Source organism: Lepidochelys kempii, chromosome 4, assembly GCF_965140285.1.
Source record: "Lepidochelys kempii isolate rLepKem1 chromosome 4, rLepKem1.hap1, whole genome shotgun sequence".
Classification (NCBI taxonomy): domain Eukaryota; kingdom Metazoa; phylum Chordata; order Testudines; family Cheloniidae; genus Lepidochelys; species Lepidochelys kempii.
Window position 1 is genome coordinate 71496570 of NC_136383.1, and position 19554 is coordinate 71516123.

General features: G+C 45.6%; 1 protein-coding gene and 1 long non-coding RNA gene across 3 annotated transcripts; one reads left to right on the top strand and one right to left on the bottom strand.

Moving 5' to 3' along the window:
* Nucleotides 1-1504: 1504 nt before the first annotated feature.
* Nucleotides 1505-4055, bottom strand: HMGB2 (high mobility group box 2). Of its 2 annotated transcripts, XM_073341651.2 has the most exons (5): nucleotides 3910-4055; nucleotides 3227-3397; nucleotides 2816-2961; nucleotides 2554-2728; nucleotides 1505-2050 (listed from the first exon to the last, which is right to left on the bottom strand). In XM_073341651.2, the coding sequence occupies exons 2-5, from the start codon at nucleotides 3374-3376 to the stop codon at nucleotides 1889-1891; spliced, it is 633 nt and encodes a 210-aa protein (XP_073197752.1). In that variant the 5' UTR covers nucleotides 3377-3397; nucleotides 3910-4055; the 3' UTR covers nucleotides 1505-1888. The 2 variants fall into 2 exon arrangements, with proteins under 2 accessions (XP_073197752.1, XP_078708636.1); XM_078852510.1 differs by lacking the exon at nucleotides 3910-4055.
* On the top strand, nucleotides 3910-16115 carry LOC140910529 (uncharacterized). Its single transcript, XR_012158634.2, has 3 exons — nucleotides 3910-4291; nucleotides 5919-6045; nucleotides 15507-16115. It is a non-coding gene; the product is annotated as an uncharacterized LOC140910529 (long non-coding RNA).
* Nucleotides 16116-19554: the final 3439 nt, after the last annotated feature.

The window sequence follows — 19554 nt, forward strand, 5'->3', positions numbered from 1 at the left end:
GTGGGCCTCTAGGGGCAGTACCAGGGACTCCCAGGGGGCCATACCACTGGCTGGTTTCGAGGCTCTTGAGAGTAGAGCCGTAGGAGACACTGAGGGGATGGGGCGTGCTGCCGCATGGTGGGGGGGAGCTACTGCTTGGGGTGGGGTTCTGACTCCAGAAACAGCATGGTTAAGTCGCACGTGCAGTGTGTGTGGTTCTGCATGCCAGAAGATAGTGCTCACAAACGGAATTGAGAGGTGGGGGTGGGGGAGTGCCAGGCAGCTAGAGCAGGGCAAGTGCCTGACCCTGCTCCCCAGCAGGGTCACCAAGGGTGGTTTGCCTGGGTCTCAGCAAGTCTGAAGCCCAAGCCCCACCACCCAGACCTAACGTTACATGCCCTCCCGCCTGTGGCTTGGTCTTTGGTCCTCCTCCTGGGGTCGTGTAGTAATTTTTGTTAGGAGGCCCCGAGGCAATAAAGTTTGAGAAATACTGACCTAGTGCATAGGGTCACCCACAAGCCTCTTCCATTCTGAACTTGAGAAATAAGACCCTAAAAACATGGATATTCAAGCATGTGCTTTAAAAGTTTCTGAGCCTATGCAGACAGACAGCAGAATCAAGGACCTGATTATTTAAAGCAGAGTCCATTTGTTTGAATCAGTGTAATAGCTCCCAGTACCATCAAAATTACTTTGTAAAGTCCCCTTTTGTTAAGGGGAAGGGATCAGCTCACCAGTAAAGCACCAGTATACTTAAACTATATAAGTGAAAACATAGTGGTAGAATAAGATGGTTTAACATGTACAGAAAAAAAATTGTAAGGTAAAGCTGTTATCATTGTACCTATTGGCAGCTACAGAACATCTTTAGACAAAGCTTTAGGACCCCACCTCAATCTTTCCTTTTAAAGGTGGCAGTGTAGCTGGGGTGTGCAACATCAACATACCACCACTCCTATGCTAGCAGAATTCACTGATAATGTAATTTAATGGTATCAGTTAAGGAGGAACTATTTCACTCAAAGTGATTGAAGAAAATTGTTAATGTTCATTAACAAGCAAGTGTATTCACAACTTTAAGGCTATGTCTTCACCACAAAAAGGTTTTTATCGTCTTTAAAAAAAACAATTCTTTCAGCAGCAAAGAAGGCCTTTGGAAACAAAACATTTACCAACCTCCATTCAGGGATTTTACTTTGCTAAAGTTGTTAACTTATCACTAGAAACAGAACAGGGAAGCCAGTTTCAAGCAAGCAATGATGTAAAATGTAATCAACTCACATGAGAAAAATCTGAATCCCAGTCCTTCCACTTACTAGCATCTCAGAAGTATCCAGAAGCACTATTTAGAATCAGGGCCCCATTATTATGATGCATTTAGATTAGGGCAGTCCTACCCCAAAAAGAGCTTACAAGTAAAGGAAGTTTAAAGTGTTAAATTATAAATACCTAAGTGTGTCCATTTATTGCTTTATGATCTTAAAGTATTTAGAAGATGCTCCAAGGCAGTAACAGCAGAAAACAATAATGTACATCATTTTATTACAAAATTGTTAAAAAAGTAATACAATGCAATATTCTACAAAATATAAGATCAGCTATTTTGCTACTTCCTATGTTTTACTCTGCTAAAAACATCAGACTATCAGTCACTGAATTTTAAAGAAACCATTAAATATGCAGAAACATTCCACAACATCCGTTTTTTGTTTTTAAGAACCTAACTGTAGCGGCCCTCAGCTACTACTTACATTAAAAAATATAGGTCTCCCTACAAAGAATCACATTACCTATACACAATTCTGTACAATTTTTTTTTATACTGAAGCTAACAATGAGCTGCACTTGAGTTCACATTCTTAGCAAAATATTGGACTTCGAGCACAAATCTTTACAGCAGGACATCCATTTACTCTTCATCTTCATCCTCCTCCTCTTCGTCTTCCTCCTCCTCTTCATCCTCCTCATCTTCATCCTCTTCAGGTTCTGCCTTCTTCTTAGATCCTGTGGGCCTACCAGGACCTTTCTTTCCTGCATCACTCTTGCCCTTGGCACGGTATGCTGCAACATCCTGAAAGAGTGATGCCATTAAGTTTCAAGGAATGAATTACGTCCCTGTAAATCCCGAGACTAACGTTAATTTAACGTTTGTGTTATACTGAACTGTACAATATATGAATTAGATGCTTTAAGAGCAGGGGTCTCAAACTGGCAATTAAGACCCTCCCCCCCAAAGAAATCCCCAGATCAGATTTCAGGGGCTTATAGCCTTCCTGCTTTTTCTGTCTATTTTAAGATGCAATTTTGGTAAAGAGCAGACTGAGAACCCCTGCAATATCCAGTCTGAATATTTTTACATTTTTGTGTTTCCCTAAACAGTAAGGCCTTATCTAAACCATTTCTAGAGAAACTGAATGTTCCTCCGTTTTCTGTCACAGTGTGTTGTCTATTCAGGATTGTGAGCTAGCGATGCTTTTTTCCCCTTCTGTCAAGCATAAAGCATGCCAGCAGTATTTCATTTATAACTGCTCGAACTCTGAACCACATATACTTTCTTGGATGTTTTCATTGTACCTTTTCATATTTCTCCTTTAGTTTTGCTGCCTTCTGTTCAAATGGTTGTTTATCTTTGGCTGACTGCTCAGACCACATTTCACCTAGTTTTTTTGCAGTATCCCCAATAGACAAGCCAGGATGGTCACTTTTGATCTTTGGACGATGTTCAGAACAAAAGAGAAAGAATGCAGATCTGATCAGGGAGAAAGAAAGAAAGAAAAAGGTGTCACACTGACCAAAACTGAAAAAACACTTTTCATTTCCGGATGAAGACACTTACGGGGGCCTTTTAGGAGCATTGGGATCCTTTTTCTTTCCCTTCTTCTCGCCTTTAGGAGGAATATAATTTTTCATCTCTCTGTCATAACGAGCTTTATCTCCTTTCGCCAGATCTTCAAACTTTGATTTTTCTTTTGCAGACATTGTCTGCAGACACATTGCAAAAAGAGGCGTTAGATCAGCTAAAAGGCCTGGTGACTCATTAACAGCTAACAGCAGCTGCACCCGAGGATCCTTTTCTTTCCCATAAACCCATGAAACAGGCTGACGAGGCGGTGGGGGAGGGGAGTCACGATTCCCAGACACGAGACCCCGCACCGTTCTCCACTGAGCTAGCAGGGAAGCCCCGCCCGCCCCGAGGTGCGGCCTGGCCGGTGGGCGGGCGCGGGCCCGGGCCCGGGCCCTCTCTCACCTTCCATCTCTCCGAGCACTTCCGGGAAAACTCGGCGAAGTTGACCGAGGAGTCCGGGTGCTTCTTCTTGTGCTCCTCGCGGCAGGTCTGCACGAAGTACGCGTACGAGGACATCTTGCCCCGCGGCTTGTTGGGGTCGCCTTTGCCCATGGCGGAAGCGGTCACGGGGCCCTTGGGGAGGAGACGCGGAGTGAGGGGAAAGGGACGGCGGCGCTTGCCGGGCGGGGCTGCGGCTGAGGCCACTCCCGCCGATCCCCTAGCGGCGGCTTCCCGCCTCACCATCCCCCGGGCCCGGCCCCTCCCTCTCCCGAGGAGCCAAGCGGCCTCCGGCTCTGAGTAAACTTCCACGGGGCGGGGCGGCCTCCCCGGGACTAACAGGCGCCTCCACCCCACCCCCACCGGCGGCCCCGCCGAAGCTACAAACCCCCCTCCCGAAATGCCACCGCCCCCCCCCCACACACCTCGCGCCCCAATCCGCGGGCGCGGCCCTGCCGACCTGGAGAGCCAAGAAGCCCCCCTAAAACCACCGCCCCCCGCGAGGGACCAAGCACCCAGTGCGCCCAGGAGCCGCCGCGCCGCACCCCACGGCTAGTCCCGTCCCGTCCCGACTCCCACTGGCACCGTCACCAGCACGGAGCGGTGCGGACGCTCCTCAGGGCAGGCTGCAGTTGTTGGGGCCTTGCCTGGTGCGGTGAGAGGCGGCGGCTGCGGGGTGTCGGGCTCTGGTGCTGGGATCTGCTCCGTCTGCCCCAGCCAAATGGTTTCTCTCCAACGCACTTACAGCCTCTTGTTTTCCACAGTCCTACCCGGCACAGCAACTTGACCCACAGCACCTTCGGGCCCGCCTACTGCGTCATTCGATTGGCTGACACACCCTTTCGAACCGCACACGGTCACGCCCCTAGGCTTGTGAGTACAATGGATTGGGTCCTAGCTCTCTTTACGTCATCCCAAGAGCAGCGCATAAGTTAGGTCGAGCCTCAGGGGTTCGTTGGCTCCTGTACTCGTTGGAACCGGTTAGGGAGAGGACGAGGGCGGGACTAAGATCGACGGCGCCGATTGGAGGTGAGCAACAGTTTAAAAAACCGCGGGGATGTCCACGATTGGCTGCAATGGAATACCCGAGCTGCGATTGGACAAAGCGGGGTGGAGTAGCGTGGTTTAAAAATACAAAGGGAGGGGGAGGGATATGAAGTGAGAAAAACAAGAGACGCCTGAAAAAGGTGCGGGTGGTGGACAGGATTGGCAGTCTGAAAAGAGAGATGGCTGTGGCTTGAGGAAAGGGAGCAGGCGGGCGGGTTTATTAGTAAACTTCTTATTTACCGCCTACAGGCCGTTAAAAACAACGGGGTTTGTGGACACACACCACGCTCGCATGGGTAACATAGGCCGGCATTAGGGGGCTGCTGTCGGTCGTGAATGTGTGGAACCTGGAGCGGCTCCTGGGGACTATTACTCCCAGCAGGCCTTGCTCCGTCTCTAAGGCGGCAGCTCGGTGCAAGGTGGAGTAAAGCATGCTGGGAGTTGTAGGCCTCTATTGACCGAATTTACTCAGCAGTTCGCTCCTGTGTTGAGGCTTCCGCGTCCCCTAGGAGGGTCGGGGATTTCTTTCCCAACCAAGCGTTGTTGAGGCTGAGAGGCGCGGGGAACAGGCTTGGTTTTTGTAAACTGGAAAGTCCAAGATCTCTGTGCCCTCCCCCCGATATTTTTCTCTGATTGGCTTTGCCGCCCCCCGCCCCGTGTTGAAGGAAAAGGGCTTTTCCCGGTGCCTGGCTACTGCTTTCCCGGCTCCCTTCTCCCCCCAGCGTTTCACACTACGCAGGGGATCGATGGGGACAGATTTCAATGGCGGGTGTGTTTGGCCCTCCCTCGAGGGAGGGGAGATTTGAAGAGTGGCCGAGGGTTGGTGTGAGGCGGGGGGTATAGCTGGACGGGAGGATTGGGGATGCAGGAAGAGCAGGCTCAAGGGCTTGGTCGGGAGCGAGGAGCTGCAAGGCTGCTTGTCAAGCTTAGGCACTTTGATTCGGGGTAAACTGCGGAGAACTGTGGAAACGGCTCATTGGAATGCACGCAGCAGACATCCCCACCCCACCCCACCCCCAGAGCGAGAGTGACTGTAAACACTGCCTTAAACAGCCGCTCCAAGAGCCCTCCTGCCTGCCCTCCTCCCCAGAGCATGTGTGTGAGAGCTGGCAGCAGCAGGGCCAGAGGTGGGTTATGTTTTGCTGATCCAACGAACAACGTGTGGCAAATAGCAAAACCATGTTTTAACTTTCACTTCTACGCCGCCTCCTCAAACCATCACAACAAGTCCCCTTTCACTATCTTCATTGTTAAATGAAGCTGAAAGCGGGACGCGCTTAGCTTTGTTCTGTAGCACGGGTTAGCGTTTACAGCTCAGAGGGAGGGTGCAGTTCATGCTTTGGGGCAGGAGGAAGGTTAACGGCTATTGTTGGGTGGTGGGGATGTCTGATAACCGCACCTTCTTCCTGCTCCTACTTTCAAGGTAGTTGATTGGGGTTATAACGCCCAGGAGCTCTGGATCAGTAATTATGGCTTCCCAGGCTTTCTGAATTGTATAGGTCTGGTCCATACAGTGAGTCCCCCTCATCAGCTAGTCCTTAAAGGTAGCATGGGTGGTGATTGTGTGTGCTGCTTTCAAGCTTTGCTTTATGAAGTGTTTCCTTCTTAGTGCGCTTTCCCAGCTCTTCTCCTGTGACAGCTGAACTTCTTCCTGTCGAAACAGAGCCTAGAACTTGTGTAGCTAGGAAGTTTTGACCTGCCTAGTTCCTCTCATTTGGAGCAAGCCTCTTTTCTTGGTAAGTGAGACAGTTTTTACAAACCCTTCCTTTAGGAATGTAGGACACTTTTTTACAATGCATATTTCAATGATGAATTTGCACTCTCACACTTTTTTTTTTTTTTAATCCTCATATAAACTATCAGTCTTCAGTCTATGATTGAAGAGGCTGGGAGGTTTCCCCTTTCATCTCTTGTACAAGGATAAAAGGAGCCAGTTTCAACAAAGAGTGGTCATCTGTTTTTTATGTTGTAGTTTTCCTGAAGAGAGAGCTGTAGTTGAAAGCCTAGAGACCGTATTCAGTAACAGTAAATCTGTCCTGTCTACAAACTGTTAACTTTTACAGTTAGTACTTATCAAAGCAACATGTTACACTGGGGAGTGAATTTGGCCCTCAGAGTTTAGGTGCTAAAACTTGTACATGCTTTTATTTCTTTCTGTTCTCCTCTTCCTACTCTAGATCTATTTTTCTTTTGATATTATCTTAGTCTGTTTTGTTGTCACTAAGGCCTGGTCTACAATACAAAGTACAGTTGATGTAAGCTGCCTTGCATCAACCTAGGTGTGGGGGTGTGTGTGTGTACACTTAGACCTGGTACACCCTAAAGAGTTATGTCGATGTAAAGCAACTTACAATACAATATTTTCTCCTGCTGATGTAGCTAGGTCAACATAATGGCATTGCAGACACTGTATTGCTTATGTTAATTTAACTGGCCTCCAGGAGCTGTCCCACAATTCCCATTATGACCACTCAGATCACCATTTTGAACTCTGCTGCCCAAAGCAGTTATTCTGGTGCAGAACTGCTGATATGCTGCTTTTACAAGGAGCTGCATGCTATCCTCTGCAAATTTACTTCTTGCTATGATCTCAGAATGATATGCTCTCCCTTTTCCCCTGTGCTTTGCATTTTGCAACCCCTTCCCAAGACACCCACAGTGGGATAGCTACCCATGGTGCACTGCTCTCTGTTAATATAAGCTGCTAATATGGACACACTCTGCTGATGCAAGGAGCATAGTGTGGACGTGGACAATCAACTTAGTTACTGTGGTGGCAGTATGACGACTTAAGTTGACTTAATTTTGTAGTGTAGAGATGTTCATAGATTTGTCTCCCACCAATGTAAGTGCCTTGTTATGGCAATGCAGTAACACCATGGTTGATGTACTGAGGTCAACACAGTGCATGTGTAGACACTACATTACCTATGCTACCCTAACAGTTCTCAAGCAGCTTTCCCACAATGCCCAGCGCTGACCGCTATGGGCTCAAGGACACCAGAACATCACACTCCACCACTTATAAAACTGAATTTTTGAAATTCCTTTTCTTCATTGCCCAGCTTGGAGAACTATGTGTGTACACCATTGTTATATGTAAATACCCAGCTGACCATGCTGGCTGTATGCTCCAGATGCTCTGGTCTGGAGTAAACAGGAGATATTGGATCTCCTGGGCCTATGGGGAGAAGAGGCTGTGAAGGCACAGCTATGGACCAGCCATAGAAATGTTGACATTTCCTGCATTCCCTGTATAATCTGCTTGTAGAAGGGGTAGCGGTAGCAGTGCCGCATGAAAGCAAAGGAACTATAGCAGGCATACCAAAAGGCCAGGGAGGCCAACAGTCGATCTAGTGCTAAGCTGCAGACCTGCCGCTTTTAAAAAGAGCTGCATGCCATACTTTCTGGAGACCCACTGCCACCCTACAGATCTCCATGAATACCTCTGAGGCGCTCGAGAGACAGAACCCTGCTGTAAAGAGCGATGATGAGGAAGATGCGAAATGCCTCTGGGGGTCCACCTGTGTTGCAATCCAGGACCTGTTTGAGACTCCACTGCCGTCCAGTCAGTCCTGGCAGTTGAGAAAGGGCAAGCCTGATGCAGGGGAAGAAACCCTGGGTCAAGCACATACATGTGTCCCCCATTACAGTGATGTACTGATGGCACTCACAACTTAGCAGGACACAGCTATCGACTTTTCATTAATTTACTTGTACAAGAAGAGGTAGCGGTACACCAAAACTCAACGTAGTATTCCAGAAGTGGTCTCACCAGTGTCAAATACAGGAGTAATATAACTGCTCATTCCCCTGTAGTTAGCTGGGGACCATGTGGAGCAGTTTACGTATACAAGGATGGCCCTTGAATCCTCCTGAGAGATCTTGATAAAACTTCCATGAAGGTACTCTGCAATCCTCTCCCAAAGGTTTCTAGGGATGGCAGCCCTATTTCTTCCTCTGCGGCAGGATACTTTTGCATGCAATTTGGCAATAATTTTGACAGTCGCCATTGCAGTAAACAGGCTAGCAGCATATGGGCCATGGTGGCTCTGGGATGGCAGTAGTAGCTGTGCTCTCTCTGCCTTTGTCACCCTCAGGAGGGAGATACCAGCTAAAATCACCGGCTGTGGATAGTGCTGTATGCTCATAGTTTCATGCAAATGAGCAATTCCCTTGCCTGTGGCAGGACATATTTACCATGGATGGTGCTGTGCACAATCACTCCAAAGCACAAGTGTCAATAAGCATGTCTTGTTTAAAACTTATGGGGAGCAAGGGAAGGGAATTCTGACACTTAACCTTCACTTCCTGTTGTGGCCATACTGATAAGCAGAATTTGGCTTATAAGAGTTGGCTCCCTATATCAGTGTTTCTCAACTGGCAGATTGTTGACCCCAAGGGAGGTTGCAAAAGGCAATCAAGGTGGTCATGAGGTGTTGAAAAATTCATTACAATGTAAAGCAAAGAAATAGTCCCTCCCCCACACCCTGCCCACCCTTACCCTTCAAGGTCAAATATTCTTTGTTGTCTTCTCGAAACACACACACAAATACTTTATGTAGGCTTATCATTGTTAGCGTTGATACTTTTGTTTTACTTTTAATTTTATAGTAAATGTAAGGCAAGGCATGAAAATTTTTGACTTTGAATAAGGGATTGTGAACCTGGAAAGGTTCACTATCATAGTTACAATTTCAACCAGGGTTCATTACATGCTTTTTTTTTTTTTACCCCTGCTCTAATAAAGAACAGAACAAAAACTTTAATCTTTTTATTATTATTACTGTTGGGATGGAGTAGAATTTTGTTTTGCATAAGCGTCAAGTAATTTCATTAGGTGGTTTAGAAATTACAGTTGGTTACAAATTTGCCTCTTTGCAATTCAGAACAATATTTTTCCAGTCCCTTCTAACTTCAAAATAGAAAAGTTTACACACTTAAATTTCTTTGTGGATGGCTATATTATATTCTTGTGCATCAGACAGCATACAAACCCAAACGTTTATAGTCACTAACATCCACTATATCCTTCAACATAACATGGAAACCAGTACTGAAAACTTTCTGTGCCTGACTAGTGATGCTGAAAACTTTCCATGGCAGTGTGGATGCTAAACATTTTCAATATGAGCATTCTTGTGTGGAAAATGTTCTGCTTCAAAACTGTAGTGTGTAAATCTTTCCTTGCCAGCATGCTAGGACAAAGGAAACATTTTCTGAGTGTGTTTGACTCCTACAAAATTGGACTTTACCAAACATTCCACTAAACTGTCACTATCTTCCCTTTCCTCTATGCAGCCACTCCTCTCTCCAGAGGAAACCACAAAAAAGAAATTTTGTGTTCTGATCCATATTCCCTCCCAGGGATCCAGTCCTTGCTTTTCCTAAAGCTAAATTATAGAACTTAGAAGCTCCATAGTGCTCTTCTCCTATGCAGTCCTTCTAGCATCAGTGTCTGTCAGTCCATGCTCAGCTTGCAAGCAACACATGGACTACATCAGTTGAGGGTATGTAGACCCCAGAACTTCACACTTACTTTTTATTGTAGAGCATAGGAGGATCAGGCACAATTAAGCTCATGAAGTTATTGTTTAAATTGTATGGCTCCCTAGTTCCATGCCTCTCCCCCAGTCCCTAATCCACACCACAATGAAACGTTTTCTTTTTTCTTTTTTTTTTGGCTAATTTTGATTTATCTTCATAAAATATAAATTAAGAAAACAAAAACTGTGGCGTACAGGGAATATTGAGGAGAGGGGAGGGCATAGAACAAGGGAACCTACCTGAGCTGCAGAGCTGGAGAACTGGTATAAAGAAAAGTGCACAGTGGGCCAGAAAACAATGGTTCTAGATTGAAGTTATATATAATCTGTTTTCCAAGATTACTTTTCAAGCCCTATTGTCCATATGAGTTCATCTAATCAATTTCCCAATTCCCCCTCCCTCATTCCATGGCAAAACATTGCTCTTGATCAGTACTGATACTGTTTTAAAAGTGGGGAAAAACAGGGAAATTCACACAAAAAATCCTGGTAACATAGATTTAAGATTGCTCTAGTGAATTTTCTTATAAGCATAATCACTAAAAAATGACAAAATCACCAGTTAAGGCCACAATAGAATCCAGACCAACCTCAGCTCACATCAATAATCATACAAACATCCTAAATACTCATGCCTGACCTTAACTCTGACCTCAAAATTATTTATGTACAAATATCACAGTATAGGGTGAAATGCTGGCCCTGTTAAAGTCAATGGGAGTTTTGGCATTTACTTCAATGGGGCCAGCATATTACACATAGACTTTACAATTATATGTTTACTTCTGGGGAATTTTTCTTAATGTAGCTGTAGTTGGAGTTAAGGTTATGCATTTGATTGTGATTGTGATTAATTCAATGTGTATTCCAGTTCAGTGGTTGGTTATATGTTACAGTTGAAAAATGTTGCCTTAACTTAATTTTTGTTGATTGCATTGAAAGGAAATGCACTTGAGCAACTTTAACTCTAACAACAATTTTTGTGTAGTAGAAGATTAAAACTCAAAATATGGAAGGCATTGAAAGATGTCTCTCACTATTTCAGAGATCACCTGTAGCAGGGTGCTGCTGCAAACACACCTAATCAGCCCATACCATGCCAGCCTCAATCAAGGGAGATAGACTGGGGCTGGTTGAAAAGCCATATGTCTGCCTGGTGATTGCCAACACCTGCCAGCCTGATAGGCAGAAGCTACAAAGGCTGGGAAGGAGGCAGAGTGAGAGAAAGAGAAATATAATCAGTCAGGGAGGAAGAAGCCCTCTAGCTGGTTACTGACCCAGCCTGTGGTAGGTGAGAAACCTGTAAGGATTGTATATAGTTGGATAGTGGTGGAGGGAAAATGCTTAAAGAATAATGGACACAGGTGTTGCACAGAGCTGAAATCTCCCTGGATTTATTTGGGAGGGCAACTGGGCTCTGAATAAGAGGGGCTGGCTGTGCACCCTGTGATATCCCCTTATTAGACTATGACTTAAAAATCTTACAACAAAAAGGAAGCAATTATATATAATTTTGACCTATTCCATACCCATATCTATGATATTAATTATGTTTGGGATGTTGTCATTTTTAAAAAACAGAGCTATCTTAACAGTTGATTAACTGAATTTAAAAAAACTGAATAATTTGCTGTACCTTTGAGATTGTAAGTATGTACTTTCTCTGTATCTGAGTTTGATAAAAATTAGGTAATATAGTACAGTTGCTCAAATTTTAAAAACTCCTAATTTTGAAAAAAAATTGTCAAAACTTTTGAAGGAAAGAGGTAAAAAACATTGTGAAAACTATTCCATTTTTGACCCACTCTATATAACAGGAATATCTCTCTATTTTTAATGTATTATTCTGAACAAACAATGTTCTCCCTTACAAAATCTCATGCTTATTGCACATGCTATGCAAAGCCTGCATAACCAGTTAAGCAGCTCTTATTGTTGCTCTATCTTAAAACAGAGGTATACTTGTCCCACTAGGAGTTCTAAAGTTCCGTGAGTTGTTTTGACTTTGCTGTGTACCAAATATCTGAAATAAAGACAACCTACAGTAGACGCTGTTAAGGACAGCTGCAGAGCAGAGTGAAACTGAAGTGGTCATATGATAGGAAATGAATACAACAAATCTATATTTGTTCTAACACAGATAATATTAGGAACACCAGCTGTTCTTGGTCACAATGATTGTTCTACCTATATTTAACTGAACTTTTTCAAATTCCATTCAACAAGAAAATAGCAGTTTTGCTGGTTACACTATTTTTACAATTTTTCTTCTGATTTGTCTCTGTTGGGTCTGATTCTCATTTATTCTAATGAGAATCAGGCTCTTTATTATTATTCTAATACCAAGAGGGAGGCAAGGAGACTCTAGTCACAGTCCCAGCCCTTGTGTAGCTTGAGCACCTGGACAGACTAGTACTAGTGTGCAGTATTGCCAAACCCAAGTGTTCAAAAAATCATACGGCACCACCACTCCAAATCATGATTGGCTTACAAATGATGAAATGTTAAAAAGGGGCAGAGGGAAGATATGGCTCAGGGTGGCTCTGTGGAAACAATTTTGTTCTCTGACGGTTGGCAAATAACCCTTTTGTCTGTGCATTTAAAATATATATAAATTCATGTGTGTATTAACACAATGCATTATATTGGATATATATTAAAACAAAATATCAGAACTATTTAGTATCTATACTCAATCTCTAAAATCCATGGATTTTACTTAATTTTCTACCAATTAATAATATCAAATAATGGTTTCCCAGAAAGACTTCTGGATAAGGATGTGTGTCTTGCATGTACTATTCACTGTGTAAATTTATAGAACTATGAACATGTTGTATAATAATGAGGAAGGTTGTTTTGAAGAGGAATTTAACCTGTAGGGGAACAGATAAGACTTTTAGAGAATGTGAACCTGACTCCCATTTCTCCCTAAAATTGCTAACAGATAATACTAGAAGGGAGGAGAAAAACAAGGATCTATGTGTTTACTTTGTGTAATCACTGTGAGGTGCTCAAATGCCACAGTGATGAATGCAGTGTAAATACATACATACATAGTTCCTTTGCCAGATTTTAAACAGCAAGTAGATCTTTTTAAAAATATGATGATCAAACAGGTCTCATTAACCTATAAGCTAGTCAGACTTATTAAATACATATCTGATTTTTTTTTTCTTTTTCCCATGGAGAACAACATTTAAGAGTGTCTCTCAGGGAAGCTGCAGACCTGTAGTCATCAGAGAATTCCACACTTGCATTGATGGGAAAATAGAGAGCACATCATGCTGGTACCCAACAGGACAAAAGTTTTGTGAATTTCTCTATTTGCCTGTTGGAAACTATGGTCTTAAGTGCCCTCAGCTGAGCCTGGTGCTAGCTGGTTCAGCCCTCAGGTCAGGTAATGAGCCCAGCTCATTGCCTTAAAGGTCAGCCTGCCCAGTAGGCTGCGAGGACTCAATAGGTCTGGATTTAAGTTCAGTATCGGGTAGGTCACCAGCTGCTCAACGCTTATGATTGCAGCTGTAATCTCTCCTGTGCCTTCCTCTTTCTAGCTGTACTCTTATCTTGTTCCTAGCCTTGCTCCTGACATGCTCCTGCCTGGTTCCTGTCCCACTTCAGTCTGCTGTAGCTCTGCTCCCTTGCATGGTTCCTGACTCCAGCTCTGACCCTCAGCTAGTCTCCTAGTTCCTGTTCTCAGCTCTAACCACTAGGCTGGGTTCTGGCTCTAACCACAATGTCAAATGGCACATAGGCAGTATCATGGACCTGCACTTCTTCAAAACATGGTCATTAAGCTAATTTTAACTTTCTCCAATAGAATTTCACTTACTAAAATGCAGGATTTCCTTGATGAAATTTGATCAGCTCACCTATCTCACTTTCAAGCTCTGACCCCATTTTTTAGGCCAAGCTCTTTGCACCTTGCATCGCATACTCTAAAGGCATGCCTATCTCCTTCTCAGAATAGCCAACATCTAGTCAACAAACTATTAAATCATTAAGCCATATTTGCCACTTCACACCTTCTTAATTGAATTCCCTTCTGTATGGCATTCCAAAGTTGCTCATATCTAAACTACAGGCTATTTAGAACACAGTCACACATCAGTGCTCATACTCAAACGCTCTTATGAAACATTTAGCCCTGGTCTACACTAGGACTTTAGGTCGAATTTAGCAGTGTTAAATCGATGTAAACCTTCACCCTTCCACACGATGAAGCCCTTTATTTCGACTTAAAGGGCTCTTAAAATTGATTTCTGTACTCCACCCCTGACAAGTGGATTAGCACTTAAATCGGCCTTGCCGGGTCGAATTTGGGGTACTGTGGACACAATTCGACGGTATTGGCCTCCGGGAGCTATCCCAAAGTGCTCCATTGTGACCGCTCTGGACAGCACTCTCAACTCAGATGCACTGGCCAGGTAGACAGGAAAAGGCCCGCGAACTTTTGAATCTCATTTCCTGTTTGGCCAGCGTGGCAAGCTGCAGGTGACCATGCAGAGCTCATCAGCAGAGGTGACCATGATGGAGTCCCAGAATTGCAAAAGAGCTCCAGATGGACTGAACGGGAGGTACAGGATCTGATCGCTGTATGGGGAGAGGAATCTGTGCTATCAGAACTCCGTTCCAGTTTTCGAAATGCCAAAACCTTTGTCAAAATCTCCCAGGGCATGAAGGACAGAGGCCATAACAGGGATCCGAAGCAGTGCCACGTGAAACTTAAGGAGCTGAGGCAAGCCTACCAGAAAACCAGAGGGGCGAACAGCCGCTCGGGGTCAGAGCCCCAAACATGCCGCTTCTATGATGAGCTGCATGCCATTTTAGGGGGTTCAGCCACCACTACCCCAGCCGTGTTGTTTAACTCCTTCAATGGAGATGGAGGCAACATGGAAGCAGGTTTTGGAGACAAGGAAGATAATAGCTCACAGCAAGCAAGCGGAGAAACCGGTTTTCCTGACAGCCAGGAACTGTTTCTCACCCTGGACCTGGAGCCAGTACCCCCCGAATCCACACAAGGCTGCCTCCTGGACCTGGCAGGCAGAGAAGGGACCTCCAGTGAGTGTACCTTTTAAAATACTATACATGGTTTAAAAGCAAGCATGTGAAAGGATTAATTTGCCCTGGCATTCGCGGCTCTCCTGGATGTACTCCCAAAGCCTTTGCAAAAGGTTTCTGGGGAGGGCAGCCTTATTGCGTCCTTCATGGTAGGACACTTTACCACTCCAGGCCAGTAACACGTACTCGGGAATCATTGTACAACAAAGCATTGCAGTGTATGTTTGCTGGCGTTCAAACAACATCCATTCTTTATCTCTCTGTGTTATCCTCAGGAGAGTGAGATATCATTCATGGTCACCTGGTTGAAATAGGGTGCTTTTCTTCAGGGGACACTCAGAGGAGCCCGTTCCTGCTGGGCTGTTTGTCTGCAGCTGAACAGAAATATTCCCCGCTGTTAGCCACGGGGAGGGGGGAGGGTTGAGGGGGTAGCCATGCGGTGGTGGGAGGCAAAATGCGACATTGTAACGAAAGCACCTGTGCTATGTATGTAATGTTAACAGCAAGGTTTACCCTGAAGGACTGTAGCCACTGTTTTTATAAAATTTATTTTTAAATACCGCTGTCCCTTTTTTTTTCTTCTCCACCAGCTGCATGTGTTTCAATGATCACAGGATCTTCTCCTTCCTAGAGGCTAGTGAAGATTAGAAAGAAAAAAAAAAAACGCACTAGTGATGAAATGTTCTCTGAGCTCATGCTGTCCTCCCACACTGACAGAGCACAGACGAATGCATGGAGGCAAATAATGTCAGAGTGCAGGAACGCACAAAATGACCGGGAGGAGAGGTGGCGGGCTGAAGAGAGGGCTGAAGCTCAAATGTGGCGGCAGCGTGATGAGAGGAGGCAGGATTCAATGCTGAGGCTGCTGGAGGGAAAACCAGTATGCTCCAGTGTATGGCTGAGCTGCAGCAAAGGCAGCTGGAGCACAGACTGCCACTACAGCCCCTGTGTAACCAACCACCCTTCTCCCCAAGTTCCATAGCCTCCACACCCAGATGCCCAAGAACGCGGTGGGGGGGCCACCGGCCAACCAGCCACTCCACCACAGAGGATTGCCCCCCAAAAAGAAGGCTGGCATTCAATAAATTTTAAAGTTGTAAACTTTTAAAGTGCTGTGTGGCATTTTCCTTCCCTCCTCCACCACCCCTCCTAGGCTACCTTGGTAGTCATCCCCCTATTTGTGTGATGAATGAATAAAGAATGCATGAATGTGAAGCAACAATGACTTTATTGCCTCTGCAAGCGGTGATCGAAGGGAGGAGGGGAGAGTGATTAGCTTACAGGGAAGTAGAGTGAACCAAGGGGTGAGGGGTTTCGTCAAGGAGAAACAAACAGAACTTTCACACCGTAGGCTGGCCAGTCATGAAACTGGTTTTCAAAGCTTCTCTGATGCGTACCGCACCCTCCTGCGCTGTTCTAACCGCCCTGGTGCCTGGCTGTGCGTAACCAGCAGGCAGGCGATTTGCCTCAACCTCCTACCCCGCCATAAACGTCTCCCCCTTACTCTCACAGATATTGTGGAGCACACAGCAAGCAGTAATAACAGTGGGAATATTGGTTTTGCTGAGGTCTAAGCGAGTCAGTAAACTGCGCCAGCAGTTAAATGTCCAAATGTACGTTCTACCACCATTCTGCACTTGCTCAGCCTGTAGTTGAACAGCTCCTGACTACTGTCCAGGCTGCCTGTGTACGGCTTCATGAGCCATGGCATTAAGGGGTAGGCTGGGTCCCCAAGGATAACTATAGGCATTTCAACATCCCCAATAATTATTTTATGGTCTGGGAATAAAGTCCCTTCCTGCAGCTTTTGAAACAGACCACAGTTCCTGAAGATGCGAGCGTCATGTACCTTTCCCGGCCATCCCACGTTGATGTTGGTGAAACGTCCCTTGTGATCCACCAGAGCTTGCAGCACTATTGAAAAGTACCCCTTGCGGTTCATGTATTCGCCGGCTTGGTGCTCCGGTGCCAAGATAGGGATATGGGTTCCGTCTATAGCCCCACCACAGTTAGGGAATCCCATTGCAGCAAAGCCATCCACTATGACCTCCACATTTCCCAGGGTCACTACCCTTGATATCTGCAGATCTTTGATTGCGTGGGCTACTTGCATCACAGCAGCCCCCACAGTAGATTTGCCCACTCCAAATTGATTCCCAACTGACCGGTAGCTGTCTGGCGTTGCAAGCTTCCACAGGGCTATTGCCACTCGCTTCTCAACTGTGAGGGCTGCTCTCATCTTGGTATTCATGCGCTTCAAGGCAGGGGAAAGCAAGTCACAAAGTTCCAGGAAAGTGCCCTTACGCATGCGAAAGTTTTGCAGCCACTGGGAATCGTCCCAGACCTGGAACACTATGCGGTCCCACCAGTCTGTGCTTGTTTTCTGAGCCCAGAATCGGCGTTCCACAGCATGAACCTGCCCTATTAGCACCATGATGCATGCATTGGCAGGGCCTACGCTTTCAGAGAAATCTGTGTCCATGTCCTGATCACTCATGCAACCGTGCTGACGTCATCTCCTCGCCCAGTATCGCTCTGCCAGATTCTGGTGCTGCATATACTGCTGGATAATGCATGTGGTGTTTAATGTGCTCCTAATTGCCAAAGTGAGCTGAGCGGCCTCCATGCTTGCCTTGGTATGGCGTCTGCTCAGAAAAAAGGCGCGGAACGATTGTCTGCCGTTGCTCTGACGCAGGGAGGGGCGACTGATGACACGGCTTACAGGGTTGGCTTCAGGGAGCTAAAATCAACAAAGGGTGGGGTGGCTTTACATCAAGGAGTATTTCAGGCAGGACTTCTCGGAGGGTTCCAATAAGAAATGGTGCACCTAAGTTATTGTCCTTATTGGAACAAGGAGATTAGTCTGGCCTCTGATTGATATGTGGCTAGATTTACCTCGCTGCACCTTCTCTGTGAGTGACTGCAGTGTGACCTAGAGAAATGAGTCCCCTAGACGGGGGAGGGGAGGAAGCAAATAAGTACAAAACAAATCTGGTCTATTTCTTGTTTTGATCCACTCCATCTATCTTTTACATCTTTGGCAGGCAGCAGACGGTGCAGAAGGACTGCATGCCATCCACATCTCATGGCTGCCCGGCAGAAGATGATGCCATAGGACTGCTAGCAATCCGTATCGCCTGCCTGCTCACCATAAGATGGTTCAATAGGACTGACTGCAGGACTAAAGAGAATGACCTGGTCAAGTCACTCCAAATTTAGTCCCTGCGCCCATGTCTGCCCAGGCGCTCCTGACCGACGTGGCCAGGAGCACCTCGGACATGACTATGACGGGTACCAGTCCTATTGCACCGTCTGCTGCCACAAGGTAATGGGTTGCTGCTACTGTGTAGCAATGCAGTACCGCGTCTGCCAGCACCCAGGAGACATACAGTGACGGTTACCTGAGCGGGCTCCATGCTTGCAGTGGTATGGCAATCTGCACAGGTAACTCAGGAAAAAAGGCGCGAAACTATTGTCTGCCCTTACTTTCAGGGAGGGAGGGAACGGGGGCCTGACGATATGTACCCAGAACCACCCGCGGCAATGTTTTAGCCCCATCAGGCACTGGGATCTCAACCCAGAATTCCAATGGGCAGCGGAGACTGCGGGAACTGTGGGATAGCTACCCACAGTGCAACACTTCGGAAGTCGACTCTAGCCTCAGTACTGTGGAAGCGCTCCGCCGAGTTAATTTACTTAATGCACTTAGAGCATTTTCTGTGGGGGGACACACACTTGAATATATAAAACCGATTTCTAAAAAAACGACTTCTATAAATTCGACCTAATTTCGTAGTGTAGACATACCTCTAGTTTGTCTCGAAAGCTTTGTCTATATTTGCACTTTTGTCGGTCAGGGTGTGGACAGCGCTATGCTAGCAAGAGAGTGGCTCCCGCTGATGTAGCTACTGCCACTTGTTGGGGGTGGTTTAATTATGCCAGAGGGATAGCTCTCCCGCCGTCATAAAGCGGCTATACAGGAGACCTTGCAGCACAGCTGCAGTCGTACAGCTCTGCCACTGCAAGGTCTGTAGCGTAGACATTGCTTAAATTAATTTTTGGGGAGGAGGGTTTGAGGGTATATTACTCTTCTTTTGTTTCTTAAAATCTACGTTTCTAAGCAAACAATAATTTGAAAAGAAAACATTTTGTTTAGAAAAAAAAATTTTTTTTCCAGTTAAAACTATTTGCCTTGTTGGATCCAAACTTGCAAATAGTTTTGGTTGAATTGAAACTGCATTTCTCTGGCGAATAAACTATTGTCTGAAAAATTTTGCCTAGCTCTAATTGCACATAGTAGATGTGTTTATGGATGTCCATGCAGGTACACCATCTGGTGTCTCCTTACTAATGATCTTCAGGGCAAGAGAATAAGAGGCAAAGAAGCTGATAAATTGGAGATGATTCAAAAAAGAGCCATGCCAATGGTTAAAAGATTAGAACACATGCCTTATAGTGATAAGCTCAACTGATAAGAACTCAATCTATTTATCTTAACAAAGAGAAGGTGAAGGAGTGACTTGATTACAGTCTATAGGCATCTACAGGGAGAAAAAATATTTAATAATGGGTTCTTCAGTCTAGCTGAGAAAGATATAACATGACCCAATGGCTGGAAGTTAAAGCTAGACAAATTCA